The 24,725-nt window shown below is 35.6% G+C and overlaps 1 protein-coding gene and 1 pseudogene across 7 annotated transcripts in view; both read left to right on the top strand.

Annotated features, from left to right (window-relative positions):
* The window catches only part of PTEN (phosphatase and tensin homolog), a 104,507-nt gene that overhangs the window by 70,248 nt on the left and 9,534 nt on the right, over nt 1–24,725 (top strand). For 6 of the 7 annotated variants that reach the window (XM_055274306.2, XM_055274305.2, XM_055274304.2 and 3 more), the window contains 2 exons: nt 17,378–17,519; nt 23,105–23,271. In XM_055274306.2, the coding sequence (XP_055130281.1) occupies nt 17,378–17,519; nt 23,105–23,271 (309 nt within the window). The remainder of the gene's footprint in view (nt 1–17,377; nt 17,520–23,104; nt 23,272–24,725) is intronic. The other variant, XM_063637882.1, reaches the window with a different exon arrangement.
* On the top strand, nt 9,238–11,649 carry LOC134736456 (large ribosomal subunit protein uL5-like; annotated as a pseudogene).

Raw genomic sequence — 24,725 nt, 5'->3', positions numbered from 1 at the left:
TTTTTGACTTTTTTTGCATTATATATAAGGATGCCGAAATACTGTTTATTGTTGATAGTTTACAAAATTGAATCTTACATTAGTGCATAATTTTGGTGAATGTTGAAGATTATGGTAGATTGCCTTACATTTCTGCATATTGTTTGCACCCTGGAACGATAGCACTGGCATGAATTATAGAGCTGAGGATCTAAAGATTTTTACTTTGATTTACCCCATTATCATCTGCAGGGAGACAATTGCTTTTACTGATTAAAAATACAGGCTGGGCGCAGCGGCTCACACCTGTAATCCCAGCACTTTGGGAGGCCGAGGCGGGTAGATCACAAGGTCAAGAGATCGAGACCATCCTGGCCAACCAACATGGTGAAACCTCATCTCTACTAAAAATACAAAAATTAGCTAGATGTGGTGGCGTGCGCCTGTAATCCCAGCTACTCAGGATGCTGAGGCAGGAGAATCACTTGAACCTGGGAGGTGGAGGTTGCAGTGAGCCGAGACTATGCCACTGCGCTCAGCCTGGTGATAGAGGGAGACTCCATCTCAAAAAAAAAAAAAAAAAAAAAAAAAAAATTAAAATGCAGTAGCAAAAGCGATGGTAGAAATTTAAAACAGAGTTGATGAGCAGCAGATATTTTGGTAGTGCAAAAAAAGTCAGGTAAAAAAATTTTTGTAATAAAATAGAAAAGTTGTGTAATGTGGAGGTGCAGAACACTAGATTTAAGCCAGGGGGTCTTAAATTGTGTTACATTCCTTTTAAAGTCTGATGGAAGGTATAAGTGTTCTCCCACCAAAAAATGTGCGTAGTGTACATGAAATTTTGCACAGTTTTTATTACATTGTAATATATTCTTTTAGACAGAATGTAAACCTTCATGAAAACTGTGTCACTTTTTTTATGCAAAAACCAGTGGCTACTATGTGAAAGCAATGAATAAATCTAAGTGGTACAAAAATTAACCAAAATTAAGCTTTAGTTCTGTTCAATACTGAATTTTAATGAAAAGACTGCTATTTAACTTTTAAAATAACAAGTTGAAACTATGCTCTTTGACTTTGACTTTGCAACTTTTATATAATCTTTGATATCCAGTCAGTGTTGACTTTGGTAAAAAGTGCTGAAAATGCTATTTTACAAAAGAAAGAAGAGTAAATGGAATCTGTAGATTCTATTGCCTGATGAGAGTAGATGTGTCAAGAAATAAGAATTCTCCAAGACTCTTCAGATAAATTCATGTTGCATCATTTTCTTTGCCTTCAAGTTACTGAGATCATTTTTGGCAAGATCTGTATCATTAATGCTGTGTTAGGAAGGAAAAGACTATGACTCCACATTTTACTTTCAAGGTTGAAGAGTTAAACTCTTTAAAAGGAGTGTATGTTATCCTGTAAACAGCAGTATCAGGCTGTAGAATTTGTCTTCTGAAAGCAGTGAACTTATATATAGCAAAGAACTTCATAGCGCTCCCATTTCTTGACAAAACCTCTCGAGAAGCTCTTTATTGAAAGTCTTGGCTTCCATGAATCTGGCAACTTTCACAATAGTAGATTTTTCATGACAAATCTTCTTAAACAGGGAATTATTCAAGGGTTGGTACTTGAAACAGTAGAATACTTTCACAACAAGAGATAAGATTTCTTTCAGGATTGATGACAGTCTTGCACCCTAGTGCATACTGATGAAGAGATTAGTGGGTGACCATGACATGGAGAGCTTCTGTCTTTACCAGTGCCCCAATATCAGATGTGTTGTCTGGCAGTAAGTTGTACTATCTGCCTACAGAATACTGAGGTTTCTTCAGGAGAAGTTTTTTGGTAAAGAAACTTTACCATTTTGAAAGTGTTAATGTTTTCTGAAGCTTCCAAAAAGGATTCCAAAATGGGAATGTTTCCTTGATTGTGTCACTATGCTTGCATTTGATGAAAACTAGTAGCCGGCTATACTGAGAAATCATATCTGAAGAAAGGTGGTACTTCCAATCTTTTTGTGACCTACTTTATTATTATTTTTTTAATGTCAGGGTTTTTTTTTGGAAGAGATAAAAGTATTTGATAGAGGTATTGCAACAGTCTTATTCTTCTTCATGCTACAAGTATGTTTGACTCTAAGATGCTTGCCTTCACTGTTCAACTGTGTGACATTTTTATTTGTTTAGCATTACAAACAATATCCTAGTAGGATGATTTAATCAATGATTTTTAATTGGAACAAATAGTTTTTGTAATGGTCTAGGCTTTTCCAACTTAACTGTGCTGTCACATGTGGTCTCTTTTTCTCCCTCTTTCCTCCTTATACACTCCCACCCACACATATGCATACATACCTTGTCTGATGTATTTGCTTCTTCAGAATAGTTGGCTGTGCTCTGCTGATGGTGAGAACTTGCCATTTAAGAAGGACTTGGGATAGTCCATGTCATCATATTCAGGGATAAAAGTAAAACTCAAGGATATTTAAACTTCATTGTATTTTATTTTCTGTTTCCAATCCAAATTAAATCCAAGAGAAGCCTCCATAATCAAAAAGTAAGGACATATTTTAAATTTGCCAGTGGGAAGATATTCTAGTCATTACAGTCTGGTAATACTATCAATTCTGTTTCTCTTCAGAGGTGAGGAGAGACTATTTGATGAAATCGTAAGTCCTGTAGGGTGTTGTGAAATAGGGCCAGAATGAAAGATAGCAAGAATAGTGTTATGAAAATAAAATGAAAAGTTTATAGTATCATGTGTGGTAAAATGTAATAGTATTTACTTCATCGATAGAACTGCTCTAGTCGCTGTATATTCTCCATCCTTGTATAGGTTGGAATATCCCCCAAGTGAAAAGAGGTTGATGGGCTAATAGTAAATAGAAAATGGAGATCTGTACATACAGTGTTAAGAATATAGATATTAAAATTGTTATATTTAGCTATTACATAGTATTAAGACTCAGAGGTAAGTAATTTCGCTGAAGTTGATTGCTTTTTGTATCTTGGAGTCAAAATAAATAACTGAAATCTACTATACTTGGCTCATGCTTAATTAATATACTTAGACCATATTTCGGATGAATTATTCACAGGATCTAAAGGAGTATCCTAATGTGTTCTTACCTTCTTTATCCCTGTGTTTTTTTAAAAAGGCAAAAAGAAATGTAGGAGCAGATGCTGTTGACCATATTTTACCAAACAGTAGCATTTGTGTTTAGGTTGAAACAGCATTAGAAAACTAGATACGGATTAAAGTCAATGGTAGGTTTTTTTTTTTTTTTATTCCAGGTATGTTTCTTATAGATGATCAAACAGGCCCAGGAAGGGGAAGTGTTGTGATCAATATTATCCAGTTAATATTAGCATTCAGAGAAAAATTTGAGTCCTCTGATACACCGTTAAGTTTCTTTCTATACTATCAAGTCCACAAATCCTGGAACTGCAAAAGAACTTTGAGACTGTTCAAGATAATTAATCTCTGTATAGGGTCAGGCTTTCCTGCAAGGTTATGAAATGCTGATAAAATTGGTCTTATTTTGAAAGGCTCCTCAGTTTATACCCTTCCTTACAAATGCTTCCTTACAAATGCTAAAGCATTTAATGACCCCTGACTTAAAGAGAATTTGGACAGATTGAGGTTGTTGGTCTTGGAAATATAATACTGCAGGCTCCTGTAAAATACTTGAAATGTAATTGTTTTAAAACTTTCAGAGATACTACTTGTTTGCCTATTGATTAGAATACTAGTGAAATAATTTTTAATCTTTTGTGAATAACTAATTTCATCATAAGAAAACTTAGCTAAGCATGGTAAAGCTGTTGTTATACAATTGTGGAATTCTTCCTGAGGAGTAACTATCTTATAATAAATGTAATTGATTATCTAAAGTAGTTTTATTCTTGGAATATCTCATAATAGGTTTATTCTCTTCTTGTCAGTATTTCCTTGTAGATTGAGCCTGTGGATTTGCATTTTTGTAATTGTGAATCACCATTATAGGAGATACATACATTTTATCTACTTTTCAGTTTGTATGGGGTTAACTTTATTACAATTATCTTTAATGTTATTTTGCTTATATCCTTAATTTTAATTTATAGACAAACATTAAGAAGCTGGAGAAAATTATGTTCTAGTGACATTTATATAGAAGAAGAATCTTTTTTCCCCCTTTCTTTTTTGAAGGGAGATGAGGCAGTCATATTTTGGTAAAGAATTTGTAGACTTTGCAGAGGTCTCTTCAAAATAATCTGGCTCAGAGTCTTGACATATCCTCAGCAGACATGGTGCAAATTAGATGGCAGAGTGGTGGGTACAAGTTGACCATAAAATAAAGCATTAGGTTAGTAATGCCCAAATAATACTTCGGGTTTTGAGTGTTGCAGAGAAGTCAGACAACTGATACTTAATATAAAGAAAAATGTTCTGAGAGTGAGGTAACCGCTTGAGGGAAGGAAGGCTCCTTCTGTGTTATTCACTAATTTGCAAGAAGACAATTGCGTTACACTTCCTTAGGAGTCATTCATTTGTATATTTGACACTTTTGCTTTATGAACATGTGAAGATTATTCGAAAGTAAGCTGTTGGTGGTTTTTTTCTTCCAAGAAAGCATGCCACAGGGCAATTTCTAGGGTTGGTTCTCATCTAGTCCTGTGCCCCACACTATCTGCATCTGCACTTAAGTTTCAATATTAGATAACTCACATGTTTAAACTGTGAAGAAAGAGTTAAAATATCCTGAGAATGCTAGTAAGTATGTATTTTTGAAAGGACTCCCAAACTTTGAGTTTAAAGAGGTAAACTCCTTTTACATGACAAAGTTACTTAGAATCACTACTGCTGTTTCCCTCTCCCTTGCCTTCTCCCTGTCCCATGCATACCCCCAGCTGTGTTCCAGAATGATGGCACATAAAGTAAACATTCATATTTATTTCCCTTTTTTTTTTTTTTTTGAGACAGTCTCAGTCACCCAGGCTGGAGTGCAGTGGCGACATCTCAGCTCACTGCAACCTCTACCTCCCGAGTTCAAGTGATTCTCCTGCCTCAGCCTCCCGAGTAGCTGGGATTACAGGCGCCCACCACCACGCCTGGCTAATTTTTGTATTTTTAGTAGAGATGGGGTTTCGCCATGTTGGCCAGGCTGGTCTTGAACTCTTGACCTCAAGTGATCCACCCACCTCGGCCTCCCAAAGTGCTGAGATTACAGGCATGAGTCACTGTGCCTGGCCTCTTATTTTTTCTTTGGTTAAACTTTTAGGAAAAAAGTTTGAGCTGCTTTTAATTTTCTTTTTGTTTTTAAATAAATTATTAGAGATAAAGTTTCTCTATATTAGGAGCTCTGTGTACATGAGTTCATTGAGCTTAATAAAGACAAATCTTCTAGAAATAATAGTTGTAACTTTAAGTGATCTCAAAGAAAATTTTTGGTTTCTCTGGGGAATGAATTTTCATGACCTAATCTTAAATCAGGTTATTTTTTCTAGCCTGTTTACTAAATTTCTACATGTTGTAACCTAATGAAATTTTCTTACTTCCTCTTTATTTAAAACAAACTATAATTACTGTCTTTTTAAAAATTTTCCAATGTAGCGTTCTTATTTTTCTTAACATATGAATTTTCCTGGGCCAAACTGTGTTACTATGATACACATTATTTAAGGCTGTTATATAATACAATAAAATTGTAGAACTTTCATACCTTGAAGGATCTTAGCAATTATTTAATTCAAACCCATTCTAACATAGATGATAAAACAGATTTGCAGGGTTGGGCATGGTGGCTCATACCTGTATTCCCAGCACTTTGGGAGACTCAAGCGGGAAGATTGCTTGAGCCCAGGAGTTCAAGACCAGCTTGGGCAACATAGTGAGAATATCTACAAAAAAATATTTTAAAAATAGCCAGGCATGGTGTCACGTGCCTATAGTTCTAGCTACTTGGGAGGCTGAGGTGGGAGGATTGCCAGAGCCTGGGAGATTGAGGCTGCAGTGAGCCATGATCACACCACAACACTCTAGCCTAGAGCCTCCCTGTGTGGCAGGCTCTATACTTCAGATAGGCAACAGATCGAGACCTTGTTTCACAAAACAAACAGATCTGCAAAGATTAACCTGTCCTAAGTCATGTAATCTCTTTGTGTAATAACTAAAAACCCCATCTTCTAACCTCAAACCTGGTGTTTTTTTCTACGAAACTATGTTCTGCAGTCCAAATTATTTTTCTTTATTATTTTGAATCCTAAAGTAGAAATAGAAACTTAGAAAAATAAAAAGCAACTCCTTTATAACATATGAGGACTTTTTCAGTTTTAAATAAGAAAAACCCAACTCAAAGTAGCTTAAATAAAAGGAGACATTTTTTGACTTACATAACCTAAAAGCTCTGGCCTGGATCTAGGTGCTCAACAAATCTCAAGAGTATCTCTCTCCCTCCCTTACCCTCCCTCCTCCTCTTTTCTCTCTTCTGTATATATGTTATTTTCAAATAGGCTCTCACAAGTAGTGGCAAGATAAAGTTCCTAATAGCTTCAGGTTTGCATTCTACCTACTTTAGCAACTATGATGAGAAGAGAGCTACAATTTGAACAAAAATTTATAGGGTGAGTTCTGATTTCCCTGGATTGAGGCACATGCCTATTCCTGAACCAAATATTCTGGCCAGGGAATGGAATTCTCTGGGGCATGTATCTAAAGCTGAAGTATACAGCCTGCCACACAGGGATAATAATAGTTTTTCAAAGAAAAATCAAGGAGGGGAAAGAATGTTGGAAAGAGAAAAAAATATCAGTTATCTGCTTCACATTTATTCTCAATAATTAGTTTCATAGAAGTGAAATACTGTAACACCCTAAACTTTAGAGATGCTTTGTAGACAGGAAAAATAAGAACTCAAAGAAGTTGTGACTTCATTCAAATCACATAGTTTGTATACATGCTATTAGTAAAACCGACAGCTTGAGTACAAGTTTTACCCTTATATTCACCTTGAGGTCCAGATCCTGGTTTTGAATGAGATAATTATGTGCAGTCGGACTGTTTTCTGATCCTTAAAATAGAGACAATAATATCTATCTTGTAAAGTTGTGGTAGTGTTAAAGATATATGAAATGTTGGCAAGTACCTTAATATACGATAACTACTGATGTTGTCATTGGAATAACAGCCATATTTTGTCCTTTGTTGAATTGCTTTCCTGTAGTAATCTTACTGTGATCATCCTGAAACATAGATTTCCGAGCTTCAAGCAAACACTATTATGTTGAAAAATCTACATTATTTCTAAGTTTAGCAGTGCCAGTGGAAAGTTTATTGAAATAGAAAATTACTTTTTTAACTGAGGAGTGTAGATTGTGAATTCGTGATTCATCTTCTTAGGAGATGATCGGAGTATTGATAAATATTGATTCATAGAATATGAACAAAACATTACGTATCTTGTGCTGTGATATTAAAGTAGTATTCTGTTCTGGTAGTAGTATGGCAGTATTTTAGGTCTGAAAGATGTATATAATCTGTACTTTTAAGTCTGTTTTTTAAGAGATTAATCACAAGAGATTTACATAAAACAACTAAGGTTAAAAATGGTGGATTAGAGATACATCAGGCAAATTTCAATTTCAAAAGCAGATGACAGAATCTCAGTATCAGAGTAGCATTTAAAGCAAAAAGCATTAACTGGATCAAAAATGTCATTTTACATTAACACAGGGTACACTCCAGGTAAAGACTTAGCAGTTATGAACGAATGTGCTAAACATAACATCAAAATGTATTAAGCAAAAGCTGAAAGAAATGAAGAATAATTGGTAGAAAAGCAATGATAGGAATCTTTAATGTATTTCAAAAGGCACGAAGTAAGAAGGTACAGTCATGTACCACATAATGATGTTTGAGTCAACATCTGACCTGGTATACGACAATGGTCCTATAAAATTATAATGGAGCTAAAAAGTTTCTATCACCTAGTGATGTTGAAGCCGTTGCAATGCAATGTATCACTCACGTGTTTGTGGTAATGCTGGTGTAAGCAAACTTACTGTACTGTCAGTTGTGTAAAAGCATAGCACAGTTATGTTCAGCACATAATACTTTATGATAAATGAATATGTTAATAGTTTACATGTTTACAGTACTATTATTTTAGCATGTGCTTCTGCTTATTAAAAAATGTTAACTATAAAATAATCTTTAGGCAGATCCTACAGGAGGTATTGCAGATAAAGGCATTATTGTCATAGGAGATGGCAGCTCCATGGGTGTTATTGCCCCTCAAGACCTTCCAGTGGGACAAGATGTATAGGTGGAAGACAGTGATATTGATGATCCTGACCTTGTAGAGGCCAAGGCTAAAGTATGTGTATATTTATTAGTTTTTAACAAGAGTTTAAAAAGTAAAAAAAAAATAAATTTAGAAATAGAAAAAATCTTACAGAATAAGGATACAAAGAAAAAATCTTTTTGTGTAGCTGTGTAATATGTTTTTGTTTTAAGTTAAATGTTACAAAAGAGTCATAGTTAAATTTTTTTATGTTTATAAAGTGAAAAAGTTATAAAATGCTAAGGTTAATTTACTGAAGAAAGAAAAAATTTTAAAATAGATTTAGAGTAGCATGTTTATGAAGTCTACAGTAGTTTACAGTAATATCCTAGGCCTTCACATTAACTCACCACTCACCCACTGACTCACCCAGAGCAGCTTCTAATCCTGCAAGTTCCATTCGTGGTAAGTGCCCTATACAGGTGTACTATTTTTATAACCTTTATACCATTTTTACTGAACCTTTTCTGTTTTTTAGATACACAAATACCATTGTGTTACAGTTGCCTATGATATTGAATACAGTAACTTACTGTACAAGCTTGTAGCATAGGAGCTGTATCATATAGCCTGGGTATGTAGGAACTATACCATCTAGGCTTGTGTAAGTATATTGTATGATACAGTGATGAAATCACCCAGATGCAGTTTCTCTTAAGCAACACATAACTGTATATATATATATATATAGGTGGCTTGAATAATAAAATAATGAAATGTATTTCTTTTTTTCTGTCATTGACAAAACAATTACCAGTCTTACTAATTAGACCAACTACAAAACAAAATCTCACTCAAAAATAAAAATATATGTCCCGTTCCTTGATTACAATTCATTAGAACTGGACATTTTTTAAAGTGTTTAAATTTATATGGAAATATAAAATCATGTTTTAAATAATTTTTGATTCAATGAGGAAATGTAAATTTACATTAGAAATAAAGATTAATAGGTAGAGATTTATAAAGGCAAAATGTTAATGAATTAGGAAACAGTAAACCATTTGAACTAATAAATCTAAATACTGATTGCATGAAAATGCCAATAAAATCAATACATATTTTTAAAAGCCAGTCAAGGATAAAAGAAAAGAGGGAAACTAAAAATGAGACATTAAGTACGAGAAAGGAGATAAAACTAAAGTATGGAGGTGATGTTAAAATTGTATTTGGGTCTGTGCTAATCATTTTGGAAATTTCAATGAGAAATGGGCAACTTTCAGTGAATATGTCATTGTAAATGCATTGAGGGGAGAGACAAAATCTGAATAGACCCTGCAATAATGAAAATGTCTAGGAGCCCTCAAGAAATACCTGGTTTAAATTGTATTTCAGGTGGCTGATTATCAAACCTTGAAGTATCAAGTAATTATGTTATCTAAATTGGACCAGGTGTTAGAAAGTAAGTAAGACTTCACAGGTGGTTGCTTATGTAGCCCTTATACCTTAATCTGATAAAGGTAGCATATATTTAAAAAGAGAGAAAACCCGACGGTACAGTTTAGGGAAAATTAAATACTTCTCTTTGGCCAAAGTAAGAGTACATTCAAGGGAATTGTGAGAGGTAAGAGTGGAAAAAGAGGTTGGAGCTGTATTTTTATGCTGTGATTGAATTATAGTGTGTGATAAATTGCTCTTACTTGGGTAGAATACCATGTAACATTTTGAATTAATTGGTAATTGGTTTAATCTTAACTTTTAAAAAATTAATCTGAGAGTGGTATAAAGGATAGATTACAGAATGGATAAAGGGTGATAAATCAGTTGGCTATGGCAAAATTGCAGGAAGAAACTGAAATAGGCCACAGAAAACTGAAACTGACATTTTGAGTAGTATTTCGGAATCAAGATCTGGATTTTGGCAACTGAATAGATGCGTAGGAATCAAAGATGAGTATACTAAATGAACTTAATCTATGATTTGTCTCTCATTTTATTGTGTACCATTAGTGTGTATGCATGTATGTATGTTCCAGGTAGTTAATATGCTGACTGTGTCTCTTAGCTCCACTCTGCTGCCTGGGCCTTTGCCATAGTGCTGGAGTTCCCTCACTTCTCTTTTCTGTAACCCTATTATATTGCTGCTGCCTCTCAGCTGTGTTTCCTTTCTCAAGCAGAAAGAAGATGGGAGGATCATATAGTAGTTGACTAGAAGCTGTGGAGTTTGAGTGCTGGGATTATATCTAGTTCCATTACTTACGAAGATTATATCTAGTTCCATTACTTCACCTCATCTGTAAAATGGTTTACCAATAGTATCTACCTTACATGGTTTTATGAGTATTAAATTATGTATTTCTAAAGACATTTAGAGCAATACAAGGAATATAGTATGGGCTCAATAAGCAGTGGTGGTGTTAGTTATTAGAAGGCCATCAAGTGCTGGAGAAAATAGTGAATATCATTGATGGAAATAAAGGAGGTTTTCCACGTTAAAAAGCTTCGGTTTTTGGAAATGTGTGTTTTAAGTATTTCTGAGATTACCAGGTAGAAATTCCAGCCAGATGTTGGAATTCTGCACTGGCAGTTGGGAATAAAGTCATGTTGAAGGAGATAAGTTTTGGAGTTACTGTGTAAAATTGGTAAAGCACTGGAATAGATTGGATTGACAGAGAGAGGGGAAACTCTTTTGAGATAGTCCTATATTTAGGGACAAGAGAAGAGACAACCAATAAGGGTTGAAAGAAACCTTAAGAGAGTAAGTCCTATGACAGAAGCAGGGAAGTTTCAGAATGATTGCAGAAAGATCAGCCAGGCTCTTCCTGTTCTCCATCATGGTGCAGGATCAAGGTGAAAAGGATTAACCCCATGCAGGAACTTTGCATCTGCAGGCTCTGCTTCAACATCTGTTTAGGAGAAAGTGGGGACAGACTGACTCTGAGTAACCAAGGTGTTGGAGCAGCTTACAGGTCAGAACCAGGTGTTTTCCAAAGCTAGATATACTGTTAGCCCCTTTGGCAACAGAAGAAATGAAAAGACTGTTGTCTGCTGCACAGTTCGAGGGGCCAAGGCAGACGAAATCCTGAAGAATGATCTAAAGGTGCAGGAGTGTGAGTTAAGAAAAAATAACTTCTCAGATACTGGAAACTTTGGTTTTGGGACCCAGGAACACATTGATCTGGGTATCAGATATGACCCAAGCATTGATGTCTACAGCCTGGACTTCTATGTGGTGCTGGAAAAGCCAGGTTTCATCATTGCAGGTAAGAAGTGCAGGACAGGCTTCATTGGTGCGAAATAGAATCAGCAAATAGGAGACCATGCGCTGGTTCCAGCAGAAGTATGATGGGATCATCCTTCCTGGCAAATAAATTCTCATTTCTACCCAAAAGGCCAATAAAAAGTTTTCAGTGAAATGCTAGAAAAAAAAAAAAGATCAGCCAGCAGCCAGGATGGGATTGTGAAAACAGTAGAAAATTAGTTGTTGAGAAAGCATTAATGACCATTAAGAAATCAGCCTCGGATGGGCATGATGGCTCATCCCTATAATCATAACACTTTGGGAGGCCAAGGCAGATTTCTTGAGTCCAGGAGTTGAGACCATCCTGGGCAACATAGCAAAACCCTCGTTTCTACTTAATAAATAAATAAATGAATAAACAAGCAAGCAAGCAGGGCTTGGTGTTAGGCGCCTGTACTCCTAGCTACTCGGGAGGCTGAGGGGGTTGAACCTGGGAGGCAGAAGTTGCAGTGAGCCAAGATTGCACTGCTGCACTCCAGCCTGGGTGACAGAGTGAGACCATGGCACCCCCCTCCCCTCCAAAAAGAAATCAGCCTCATAATCAATTTCTCTGGATTAAGGAGTAAGAGCGTCTCAAGATTTGCTATTTATAGAGAGGGAGGCTGATAGTTTGAGAGAGATACAGAATCTAGGGAGAGTGTGGGTTTTTGGTCTTTCAGTTGTTTGCCAGCCTTGGATAAAGAATAAAGATTACTTGAGCATATTATTTAGAAACAAGTGGAGAGAATAAAGGCACATGCCAGATAGGAGATAATTAATAAAGCACTTGCCCAAAATAGAACCTTGTTGAACAGGAAGAGACGTCAAGCATAAAGAGATTTTAAGATGGTAGAAGGGAATTTTGAGTGTTCATATTGGATGACCTCAGGGTTCCCAGTAAAACAGGAGCTGAATTCATCGACAGCGATGTGTTGGTCAGGATAAAAAGAGAGGTTGGGAGAACAAAGTGCTAAAATCATTGCGGTCAAGAGTTTAAAAAGTATATACCAGAAGAGTTATTGAGTGATATAGGTTTGAAATAGACAAAGCTGAAGGAAAGGGGGCTGGAAGGAATATTAGGAGGAACACTAAATGTACTTCTAAGTCTACCTCCTGGTCTGTGAACGTAAAGGAGTTGAAAGAGTAATGGCTGAAGTTCTTTAGTTTAGCTAAAGTTTTTTCGCTAAAGCTAGAATTGTTGAAAGTTGTATTTGAGGAAAAAAGGTTAAGGATACAGTTGGCCATTCGATAATGTAGCCCACTGTTGACCAGAAGCCCTACCCAACATAAACAGTCAATAACACATATTTTGTATATGTATTATATAGTATATTCTTACAATAAAGTAAACTAGAGAAAAGAACATGTATCAAGAAAATCATAAGGAAGAGGAAATACATTTACAGTACTGTACTGTATTTATTGGTACCATATATTTATGTTGCTGTTTACAAGATGAAGCATTTGTCTGAAATGGCCAGCAGCTACAGCTGTACCTATCTACTGTACATATCAAGCAAGTCACTTTATTCTTACAATGTCTGTGACTTCTCTCTACTTCTTGAAAGCGCTTCCATCATCACTATTGGCACTTCATATGGGTCTCATGGTGTTAAGGTTTATGGCATTGCACTAAGCACAATGAAAACTACACGAGAGGGCCGGACACGGTGGCTCACGCCTGTAATCCCAGCACTTTGGGAGGCCGAGGCAGGCGGATCATGAGGTCAGGAGATTGAGACCATCCTGGCTAACACAGTGAAACTCCGTCTCTATTAAAAATAAAAAAATTAGCCAGGCATGATGGCACGTGCCTGTAATCCCAGCTAATTGGGAGGCTGAGGCAGGAGAATCGCTTGATCCCAGAAGGCGGAGGTTGCAGTGAGCCGAGATCGTGCCACTGCACGCCAGCCTGGATGATAGAGCGAGACTCTGTCTCAAAAAAAAAAAAAAAAAGAAAAACATACAAGAACCGTGAGAGAGATAGCTTTTGAGTGCAATAGACAATTACTAGAGAGAAGAGCTGATCATACAGAGATGATTAGTGTCACACGGTGTTTTAAATAGATTCTTGCAATCCTTGGGTTCACTGCAGTAGCAACAGAAGTTAGCTATGAGATTTTAACAGTAGTATAGTATGTACTACAGTTAATATTATGTAGCTATGATTTAATGCTGCATCTTTGCATTTGTTTACATTTATCTTGACTATAAGTGGTATTATGTCTGGTCTTAAGGTTTGTATGCATATGTTTTGATGAATTTTAACTTTTTATAATAGGTTTATGTATATTTTATGGCAGTAAATGATAAAACAGACTAATAATATACATATATTTTATGTAGGCATGACATAAACCTATCTTTTTCTTAGCTTTTTGGTGTTTCTAGTCTATGTGTTTCATCTGCAGGTTTTTTCAAATTGTTGAAATCTCTGAAAAATTTTATTGAAAAAAACCCATATGTATAAGTGGACCCACACATTTCAAACCTGTGTTCAAGGGTCAGCTGTGTAAATAATTTTCCTCATAATTAAAGTGGAAAAGGAGAGTTACTACTAGTAGAAAGTAGAACTATATCCTTGGGGTGTGTGTGTGTGTGTGTGTGTGTGTGTGTGTGTGTGTGTAGTTACGGATCAATTTAACTTAAAAGTTCTTGGTTAGAGAATAAAACAGGCTCTTATTAGCCTTAAATTACATGAAAAATGAAAAATTTTAGGCCAGGCACAGTGGCTCAGGCCTGTAATCCCGTAACTTTGGGAGACCAAGGCGAGTGGATCACTTGAGGTCAGGAGTTCAAGACAGCCTGGCCAACATGCTGAAACCCCTTCCCTACTGAAAATACAAAAGTTAGCCAGGTGCAGTGGCCATCCCTACAGTCCTAGCTACTTGGGAGGCTGTGGCAGGAGAATTGCGTGAACCTGGGAGGCAAGGTTGTGGTGAGCTGAGATTGCACCACTGCACTCCAGACTGGGTGGCAGAACAAGACTCCATCTCAAAAAAAAGAAAAATTTGAAAAAACAGAGTATTTTTTAATCTGCAAGAGCTTTACAGCCTTTTATTCATATGTATAAGCTTTTAAAGATGAGTAAAATTTTAGTGTGGACTTTCCACTCATTGGAAATCCTATATTGCAGGTGTTAATTCAATTTTAGTGAGTGTGCCTCATGGCCCAGAGAGATAGGACTAGAATGAGGAGGTCACATTGGAGACTCTGAAACAGATACATGTGAGCCTCCCAACTTTTTAATATTTGTTAATCTAGAAATGTTGAATTTTGGGTGCTGACAAGGCAGCAGGTAGATAAGAATTGCAAAGTTAAGAAAATAGACTGTGTAATATTGATGGTCAACTAATTGATTAAATTTTAAAATGTACTTTTCCATGTTTTTCTTTGAATTGTTAGTAATTTTGTTTCAACTGGTATTCATACATAGATTATTCACCCGATGTTGACAACTAGTAGATTTATATATTTTTTATGTTGCCTATCGTTTTTTGGGTAAGGATTAACAGAATGTATAATCACCTACATTATAGGTACATTACTAATCACTTGCTACTTGAAAAAACCTAAAGCTTTGAAATCTTTTTATTATTGCACACAAACTTATGCCAAAAATGGAGATAAAGAGAAAAATGTCATCCACTAAACCCCAACAAATAATGTTGATAATGTGGTCTCCTCGTAGACTTGCATTGACTTAATTTTTTTAAATCTAATTGCATATTTTGACTAGATAATAAATGCATATGGTTAAAATATTCACATGGTTCAAAAAAGTACCCCTCCCACTCATCTTCCATGTGATATTTCCTTTCTGCTTAGCAGTTCTGTATTTATCTTGCTAAACATGAATGACAGTTGTTTGCTGAAATTACATTAAATGTGATGTCATAAATCATTGTAAGTTTACATTTTTTAACTTTAATAATTTTTAATGTTTTAATGAAGAGTAGTAGTACTGCTCTTCAAAGTACTACTACTTTACTTTACCTTTTACTGTTTTGTTAAGAAAATTATATAGAAATAAAATTCCAGCTATTCCAAAACTGTACCTTAAATACAGGTACAGAATTGCTAAAACTGTGTACCATTTTGTAGTTTTAGCATGCTTTCGTGTAACTGCATCTGGTGTTTAATCCTCATGAGAACCCTGTTAAGAAGGAAGGGTACATATTATTATCCTCATTTTCCTTCGAGAACACATCAGAGTTTGTATTTTGACTGTCAGCATTCAAATACAAGTCTTTTATTTATAAAATTGTGGTCTTTATACTGTGGCCAAAATCTTAAATCACTTCTCATGATTTGAAATGGTTTGTGCCTATTTTTTTTTTTACATTTATACACACACACACATATTTTTAAATTGTCTATAATAAAATAATGTTCATCTTTGAAAAAATATTAGGAGTACTACAGTGGATACCTACATACTTGCTATTCAGCATACCTGGTTTTTTATTTGTTTGTTTGTTTGTTTGTTTTTTGAGACAGTCTGTCTCTGTGGTCCAGGTTGGAGTGCAGTGGCGCAATCTCAGCTCATTGCAACCTCCGTCTCCCAGGCTCAAGTGATTGTCCTGCCTCAGCCTCCCAAGTAGCTGGGACTACAGGTACACACCACCACGCCCAGCTAATTTTTTGTATTTTTGGTAGAGACGGGGTTTCACCATGTTGGCCAGGCTGGTCTCCAACTCCTGACCTCAAGTGATCAGCCTGCCTCGGCCTCCCAGAGTGCTGGTATTACAGGTTGTGGGCCACTGCACCTGGCCTGCTTTTAAATTCACATAAATATGTTTTATATTTTTCATTAGGGAGAAGAAGGTTGTGTCCAGAATTTTTAAGACATTGGGGAGATTTAGATGCCAGTAGTAACTTAAAGAGAAATAATTGCTAATTCTTTTTCCTCTTGAGTATACTTTCATTTAAAGTACAGTTTTCTGTAAGTTACTCTTACTGTTAAACTTCTTAATGTTGCTTATTGTTTGTCTTATATTTTTAGGTTGGATTTTTCTTAAGTCACATGTCTAATAAAAAAATCCTTAAATACCTCATTTATTCATCTTCATTAGTGAATGCATTATTGTACATATTAGATTTTTCTCTTTAGATAATTCAGCTTCCCCTATTAAGTGCCACATGTATTACATAATTTTATTTATGTTTTATTGTTTAATAAACTCTTGAGAACTAGATATATTTTAATCATTTGTAATACTTACATTTTCTAAAACACTTCATTTTTCCCTGGTTTCTTCAACCAAGAGATGCATGTAGTACAAGGATAGCTTTACCTCTGTTAGAAGATTGTTGCACACATTTACATCAACTGCATAGTCCTGTTTTTGTTGGGCTGTAATGCCAGCATCACTTTTTGCTACTGCTGTTTCTGCCTTAAAGGCAGTATGCCTCTATCTAGTTTGCTGATTCTGATACTCTTTCCCCTGGAAAGTAGGTAATGAAGTTTGTGAGGAACTGTGTGTTTAAGGAGTCCATAAATCCTTGTGGGGAGCCCTAGGTGTAAAGAGCATAGCTGTAGGGCAGAGGCCTTTGACACTTATTTTGGATATGCAGTGGCCTTTGCCTATGGAGGTCATGGGTCAGAGCGCTGTTGTGACCTTTGAATAAATGGGGTGTTACAATAATTGTTTTAAGGGAGGAGAGTTATTCTGATATCCTTTGTATTGATATTGCTCTTATTTATTATTGAGCTGGATTTAAGTATTAATCATTTAAGGTCAAATTTCTAATGTATATATGTTCTGAAATGGCTACGACCCAGTTACCATAGCAATTTAGTGAAATAACTATAATGGAACATTTTTTTTGAATTTGGCTTCTCTTTTTTTTCTGTCCACCAGGGAGTAACTATTCCCAGTCAGAGGCGCTATGTGTATTATTATAGCTACCTGTTAAAGAATCATCTGGATTATAGACCAGTGGCACTGTTGTTTCACAAGATGATGTTTGAAACTATTCCAATGTTCAGTGGCGGAACTTGCAGTAAGTGCTCGAAATTCTCATCCTTCCATGTATTGGAACAGTTTTCTTACCATATCTAGAAGTTTATATAAAAATTTAGAAAGAAATTTACCACATTTAAAATTTATGCAGGAGACTATGTTTCTGAAGCATTTGAACAAATTAATTAGCTTTGTTGTTCAACTCATTGGGCTAAAGAAGCCAAAAGCAATGGGTTTTAATGTAGTCGAAGCCAAATTATATTTATGAAAGAAATATTCTGTGTTATAACCACCAAATACAGCCCAATTCTGACTAGATGATGGAAGAACCTGTCCCATCAGGGGTCCAGCATGAGGTCCAGCAGAGGTCCAGCAGAGGAGTTCAGCAATTTGCTGGTCTTAGGGCAGGGATCAATTCTTCAATATCTTAGGAAGACTAGGTATTGACAGTAATGGTGACAAAGCAATGAAAAGGAAAAGAAGAAGTGATAAGACATGGCAGCAGGCTGAAGTATGATGAGTAAAGAATAGGAATCAAAGTATGTGGAGTGTTAGAGAAAACCTGGGTTTTCAGATCCAGATTCCAGTCCTAGATCTGTCATTAATCTATTGTGTAACCCTGAGCATATCATCTACCTCTCTTTGAGTTTGCTTGTCAATAAAATGAAGAGACTTTGAAATCTGAAACTTCCTGGATAAGTACTAAATACAGATTATGTCACTGATGTCTGCCTCTATTTATTTCTCCCTTTTACCCTAATCTCTATAAGTCTACCTCAGTCATCCTGATCCTATTCTACTTCTCCGATGTTGTTTATCAGATAGGTGTGATCATCCTCATCAGATCTTTTCTGTATTCTTAGAGACAGATAACTTAAAGACCACAGATTTATTAGTATAGCATGTTAAACTCTTCTAAAGAGTCTCATTGATGCTTTTTTCATCTCATTACAATTTTTAAAACTGCCGAATGTAGGGTACTGAGCTGTTGGAAGTGACTGACAAATGAATGTAACAGATTCATAGAAAAGGAAAAAGGAAGAAAAAACTCATGCTCTTCCTATAGTATTGATATCAGTGTAAGAGCCAAGAGAAAGGTATAAAGTATCATGGAGATATTAAGGGAAAGAAAACATTCACTTTAGTAATCTTTCCTAATTTTCTAGTTTCCTCTTATGTACTATGATTTAATACTGTAGTAAAGTTTTAATAAAATATGAGCTATATGTAATTAAGTGGGAGGTTGTGGGGCTAGGCACGAGGCTCACACTTGTAACCCCAGCGCTTTGGGAGGCTGAGGCAGGCAGATCGCTTGATCTCAGGAGTTCGAGTTCAGCCTGGACAACAAGGTGAAACCCCATCTCTACTAAAAACACAAAAATTAGCTGGGCATGTTGGCGCACCCCTGTAGTCCCAGCTTCTCGGGAGGCTGAGGCAGGAGAATCACTTGAACCCAGGAGGCAGAGGTTGCAGTCAGCCGAGATCATGCTACTGCACTCCAGCCTGGGCATCGGAGCAAGACTTTGTCTTATAAATAAATAAATACAAAATAAAAGAAATGGGAAGTTGTGTATATAAATTATAAATGCTACATTCAGAAAAGCTTTTGAAGGTTGTCAAACAGTTTCTTAAAGGAAGTTCACCAGCTCTTTATTGAACATTGAAGAAAACGTACAGTTTAGATTGGCATTAAAACTGAAAGAAGTGGCCAGACGCAGTGGCTCACGCCTGTAATCCCAGCACTTTGGGAGGTCAAGGTGGATGGATCACCTGAGGTCACTGGTTTGAGATCAGGCTGGCTGACATGGTGAAACCCTGTCTCTACTAAAAATACAAAAATTAGCCAGGCGTAGTGATGCGTGCCTGTATTCCCAGCTACTTGGGAGGCTGAGGCAGGAGAATCGCTTGAAGCCAAAGGTGGAGGTTGCAGTGAGCCAAGATTGCGTCATTGCACCCCAGCCAGGGCGGTAAGAGTGAGACTCCGTCTTAAAAAATAAATAAATAAATAACTACTGAAAGAAGTATTACAGGCAATCGGAAATAGGTTGAGTTGAAGTGCAGCAGAAGGAAAAAGCTGGACAAGAATGTAGTGACAGAGAATAGGTATGGAACGTGTGACTGACTGTTAGAGGATCCTGAATGGGGATAACAGACTTGATTTGATAAATACTGAGATGTCATGATAATACTTGAGGATTAAACCATGTTTTAAGGACAGTGGTATGCAAAGTTATAATCGCAAGAGGAAAAAATAGTGGAAAAGAAACCAGTAATGAAACTTGTCTTAATGCAGGTATGCTAAGACAATCAAATGGGATTTCATTAATTTTTTATTTGCCATTTATAGCCAAAGATTTTGTAAAAGTTTTGAGCCCAGTCAGGTGAAATAGTCTCAGAAAGAAAGAAAAGTGAATCTGAGACTTGGAGACATTAGTGTTGATATTTTGGTTTTAAACATGTTTTGAATCTGGTAAAAGTGAGCTTCTCACATGACAATATTCAGTGGGTACTTGGGAGTATGGGTTCGAATCTAGGTAGGAGATATATCGGTATTTTGGGCAGCATCAGGAAAGGGAGAGTAGTTAAGCCTTTCATATAAATAATGGTGTGGAGTTTGGGCATGGGAAGGCTTGGAGAAAAGGAAGAAAAGGAGAGGGTGAGGACTGAGATAAGAATGGCAACTTGGGTTTAGGAAGAAGAGGCATCAATGAAGAAAACAGATAGTGCTGAAAAATACAGCATCTTCTGTAGGGATTGGCAGCTTTTTCTTACTTGATTTTTGTCTTAATATTTCTAAGTGATGGAAAAAGCTGCTATATTCTAGACATTTAACAGGGTTAAAAATGTTACTAAAAGATGATCAATGTGGTTTTCATTCAAGACTAACAATATGTATATATCCAAGGAAATTTAATTCTGACTTAAAAAAATGGTTTTGCTTGTATAGATTTAGGGACACAAGTGTAATTTTGTTACATGTATAGATTGTATAGTGGTCAAGACAGGGCTTTTAGGGTGTCCATCATCTGAATAATATACATTGTACCCATTAAGTAATTTCTCATCATCTCCTCACCCTTTCAAGTCTCCACTATCATTCCATCCTCTACATTCTGATTTTCATTTACTAGGTGTATTAGTCTGTTTTTGCATTGCTTTAAAGAAATACCTGAGACTGCGTATTAAACAGGTTTAACCTGTTTTCTTTATAAATTCTTCTTTAATTGGCTCATGGTTCTGCATGCTGTACAGAAAGCATAGCAGCATCTGCTTCTGGGGAGGCCTCAGGAAGCCTCCAATCATGGCTGAAGGCAAAAGGGGAGCATGGTGAGAATGGGAGCAAGAAAGAGAAGGAGTGGTGGGGAGAAGGTGCCACCCACTTTTAAATGCCAGCTCACTTATCACCAAGAGGATGGCCCAAGCCATTCATTCATGTGGGATCTGCCCCCATGATTCAAGCACCTTCCACCAGGCCCCACCTCTAGCATTGGGGATTACAATTCAACCTGAGATTTGGGAGGGAAAGGTATCCAAACTGTATCACTAGGTCTGGATCTTGTTATTTATTTTTTGGAATATATTCAGTCATATCCGAGGATATATATTGTAGAAGTCCACAGAACCATACTAATATTGGACTTCTGCTTAGTTAGGTCTTATCTATCTGAAACATGATATTCATATTGCAGAGAAGATTATTTTCTTTAGTGATTGAGGAAATCTTTACTACTTACAAATTTTTTTATATAATACTAAAAATATTTGAAGATGTACATTTTAGATGTAGTTTAATTGAAACCTGGAAATACTATTAATTTGCTTTTTCAAGTCCTAAAGTCAGGATTATCAGATTCTGAAATAATGGAGTTTAAATTAAAAAGATTATAAGGCAGTTTTGCAGTTTTATTCTGGTTAATTTTATCACAGCCTTGGAATCCTACTTTATTTGCTTCTTCAAGTTAGATTTTCCAGTGAAATTTCAGTATCACATAAAGTCTTATGAAATGGCTCATTGCACTTTGAACTTTGAGTCAAGGAAGTGAAATTTATTGATAGATTGTTGGTGTAATATTTCTCCTGTTTGTGGTAGCTCTTTCAAATAATAAGTGTCTTAGAAGACCATGTTGGAATAACCCGCATGCTTTTATCAAACATATTAATTATGTGATTGCTGATATTGCTTTAGATATTACATAGAAATAGTAGGTGTTTACTAAACTGGAAATTTCATTTAACTTGGTTTAGCTTTTGCCTTGTTCTCAGTCACATTGATAAAAATGTAAGACTTTTGTTTATCTTTTAGAATAATGACACCTTTTGGTGCTGAGCATTTTTTGTTATATATATATATACGTAATATAAATATAAAATATATTTAAATATATATAATATTTCTCATACACTTTATGTAAGCTTGTGTTTCTGTTTCTCTATTATCTTGGCATGTTTTCTTCAGATGGCACTTCTTAACCTCCTAAGGTTAATAAATTTCTTTGTAATGGACTTTTGTTTTCTAATTCCTCAGCGTATGACAAATGAATTATACTTTGTCAAATTATTTAGGTATCTTTAACTTTTTGAAGTCCTGGGATCATAACATTCATCAATCTTTAATTTCTGTCATTAAGGTCATTAGCTATAAATGAATTTATGAGTAGATTTAAAAAATAAAACATACAATCCTTCCCTTAACACACTTTCCCACCATTTGGTTGAATTGCTAGTGTAAAAGCATGATGAATTTTGAGAAGTTATATTTTACCAGTTACTTTATTTTTTACCAGTTATTTAAAACAGACATGAGCCAAAGGCAGAATACTTGTTAATGAAAATGAGGTGTTTTGGAGGAAAGGAAAGTTGTGCTGCAGTTTTTACTTGAAGTCTGTTACATTTCTTTACAGAAATTTCAAATCTCTTGTTTCTTGTTTCTTATGATGGTGGCATTATGTACCTTTAAAATGTGAGCGATAGGAAAATGAATGATAGTTAATTTTTTAAATAAATATTTAGACTTGTTTTTGAAATTTTTTATAACATTGTTTCAGGTTTCATCCTCTTTCTCTTGTGAACATGTAATGATATGTATTTTGTGATCGCTTCTCGGCCTTTTGGCTAAGATCAAGTGATATTTGCCACATGCTAGAGACTTAAGAATACTAAGCAAATATCTGTCTTCTTTACATTTAAAAATTTTTCCTGACTACTGCCTGTTGATATCTGTCTTAAAAGTTACTTTTGATGTAGTTCACAAATGTACCAGATAATTATTTCATCGTTTTTAATGCTTAAAGTTTTTATTTGTATTAGGATTTTTAATATGATTTTAATGTTAAAGTTTTGAAGTTACTCTGCTGCTAGAAGTCTAATCTTGGGACTTACTATTCATGAAATAGGAATTGACTTTTAATACAAGTAATAGGACCTTATTTTGAAGGTTCAAACTGGAGAAAATCTTACATTGTTTATATTTTTATTTCATTTATTTCAATTGATTTGCTTTAGATCAAGATTGCAGATGCAGAATCCATATTTTGTGTATATTGTTGATATTAATCATTAAAATCGTTTTTGACAGTTTGACAGCATTTCCTGTGAAATAATACTAGTATGTATTTAACCATGCAGATCCTCAGTTTGTGGTCTGCCAGCTAAAGGTGAAGATATATTCCTCCAATTCAGGACCCACACGACGGGAAGACAAGTTCATGTACTTTGAGTTCCCTCAGCCGTTACCTGTGTGTGGTGATATCAAAGTAGAGTTCTTCCACAAACAGAACAAGATGCTAAAAAAGGTTTGTACTTTACTTTCATTGGGAGAACTATCCAAAATAAGGACAAATTAAAAGCTATATTTTATTTTATGACATGTAAGGAACTATAATTTGTTTTCTATTAGATCTGCAGGTGTTTTGCTTACTCTGGCATTGGTGAGACATTATAAGGGTAAATAATCCTGTTTGAAGGAAAAGGCCTTATGGCATTGTAACATGAGAGGAATTTTTCTTAACAAGGATGGTTAACTGAGAAGAAATTAGCATGGGACCAGTATTTTAAAAATTTTGGTCTATAGGTAGAAATGAGATCTGTTCTGTGGTCTTATGTAGTGACACAAACCACTTTTTCTCCATTTTGGCTTATGTTTCTTTTTCTTTCCTTTTTTTTTTTTCCTTTTTGTTAGAGACAGGGTCTTATTCTATTGCCCAGGCTGAGTAGCTAAGACTACAAGCATGTGCCACCACACCCAGCTAATTTTTTTTATTTTTATTTTTGTAGGGACAGGGTCTCACTATGTTGCCCAGACTGGTCTCAAACTCCTGGGCACAAGCAATCCTCATGCTTTGGCATCCCAAAGTGTTGGAATTATAGGTGTGAGCCATCATGCCTGGCCTTACGTTTCTTAAGACGATTATTTTCTATTTAGCTTCTGTGGATTTACTGATTAGTTTTTTAACTAGGAGAGAAAACAGTATGAAGAGGAAGTAATAAAGAATGAAAACATGGTATTTAAATGTGCAGGTTTAGAAAGTTAATGAAGTTTGAATTTGATTGATCTGTATTTAGAGAAGGCAACAACTTATTTTAAAACCAACTATTGGCCCTGTGTGGTGGCTCATGCCTGTAATTCCAGCACTTTGGGAGGCTGAGGCCGGGCAGATCACCTGAGGTCAGGAGTTCGAGACCAGCCTGGCCAACATGGTTAAACCCCATCTCTACTAAAAATACAGAAAAATTAGCCAGGTGGGATGGCAGGTGCCTGTTATCCCAGCTACTTGGGAGGCTTGAGGCAGGATAATTGCTTGAACCCGAGAGGCGGAGATTGCAGTGAGCCAAGAATGCACCATTGCACTCCAGCCTGGGCAACGAGAGTGAAACTCCATCTCAAAAAAAAAAGAAAAAAAAAACCAATGATCTTCATTTAAAATATTAAATGTGAATATTTAAAGTGAGACCAAGCTGCAACATTTTTAGATAGTAATGAAGAAAAGGACTAACTTTGTAGTGTTGCTGCCTTGTTAAACATACTAGATAGCATATTGCCAATCTTTAAACATTCTCAATAATAGGATTTATATAGTTTTTCTGATATTTAGCTTTTCTTTTGAAAGAAAATAAGAGGAAGTTTCATTTACTGCAAAATTTTAAATGCTGCTTTGACGTATCAGTAGAGATATAATTTTCCTTTATCCAGAATCCAAGTAGCTGGAAAAAAAAAAATATGCTGAATTTTTTTTTTTAACCAGAAACC

Source organism: Symphalangus syndactylus, chromosome 4 (assembly GCF_028878055.3).
Source record: "Symphalangus syndactylus isolate Jambi chromosome 4, NHGRI_mSymSyn1-v2.1_pri, whole genome shotgun sequence".
In the NCBI taxonomy this organism is placed as follows: domain Eukaryota; kingdom Metazoa; phylum Chordata; class Mammalia; order Primates; family Hylobatidae; genus Symphalangus; species Symphalangus syndactylus.
Note: the sequence above shows the minus strand (reverse complement) of the source record. Positions and strands in the feature narration are given on the sequence as shown.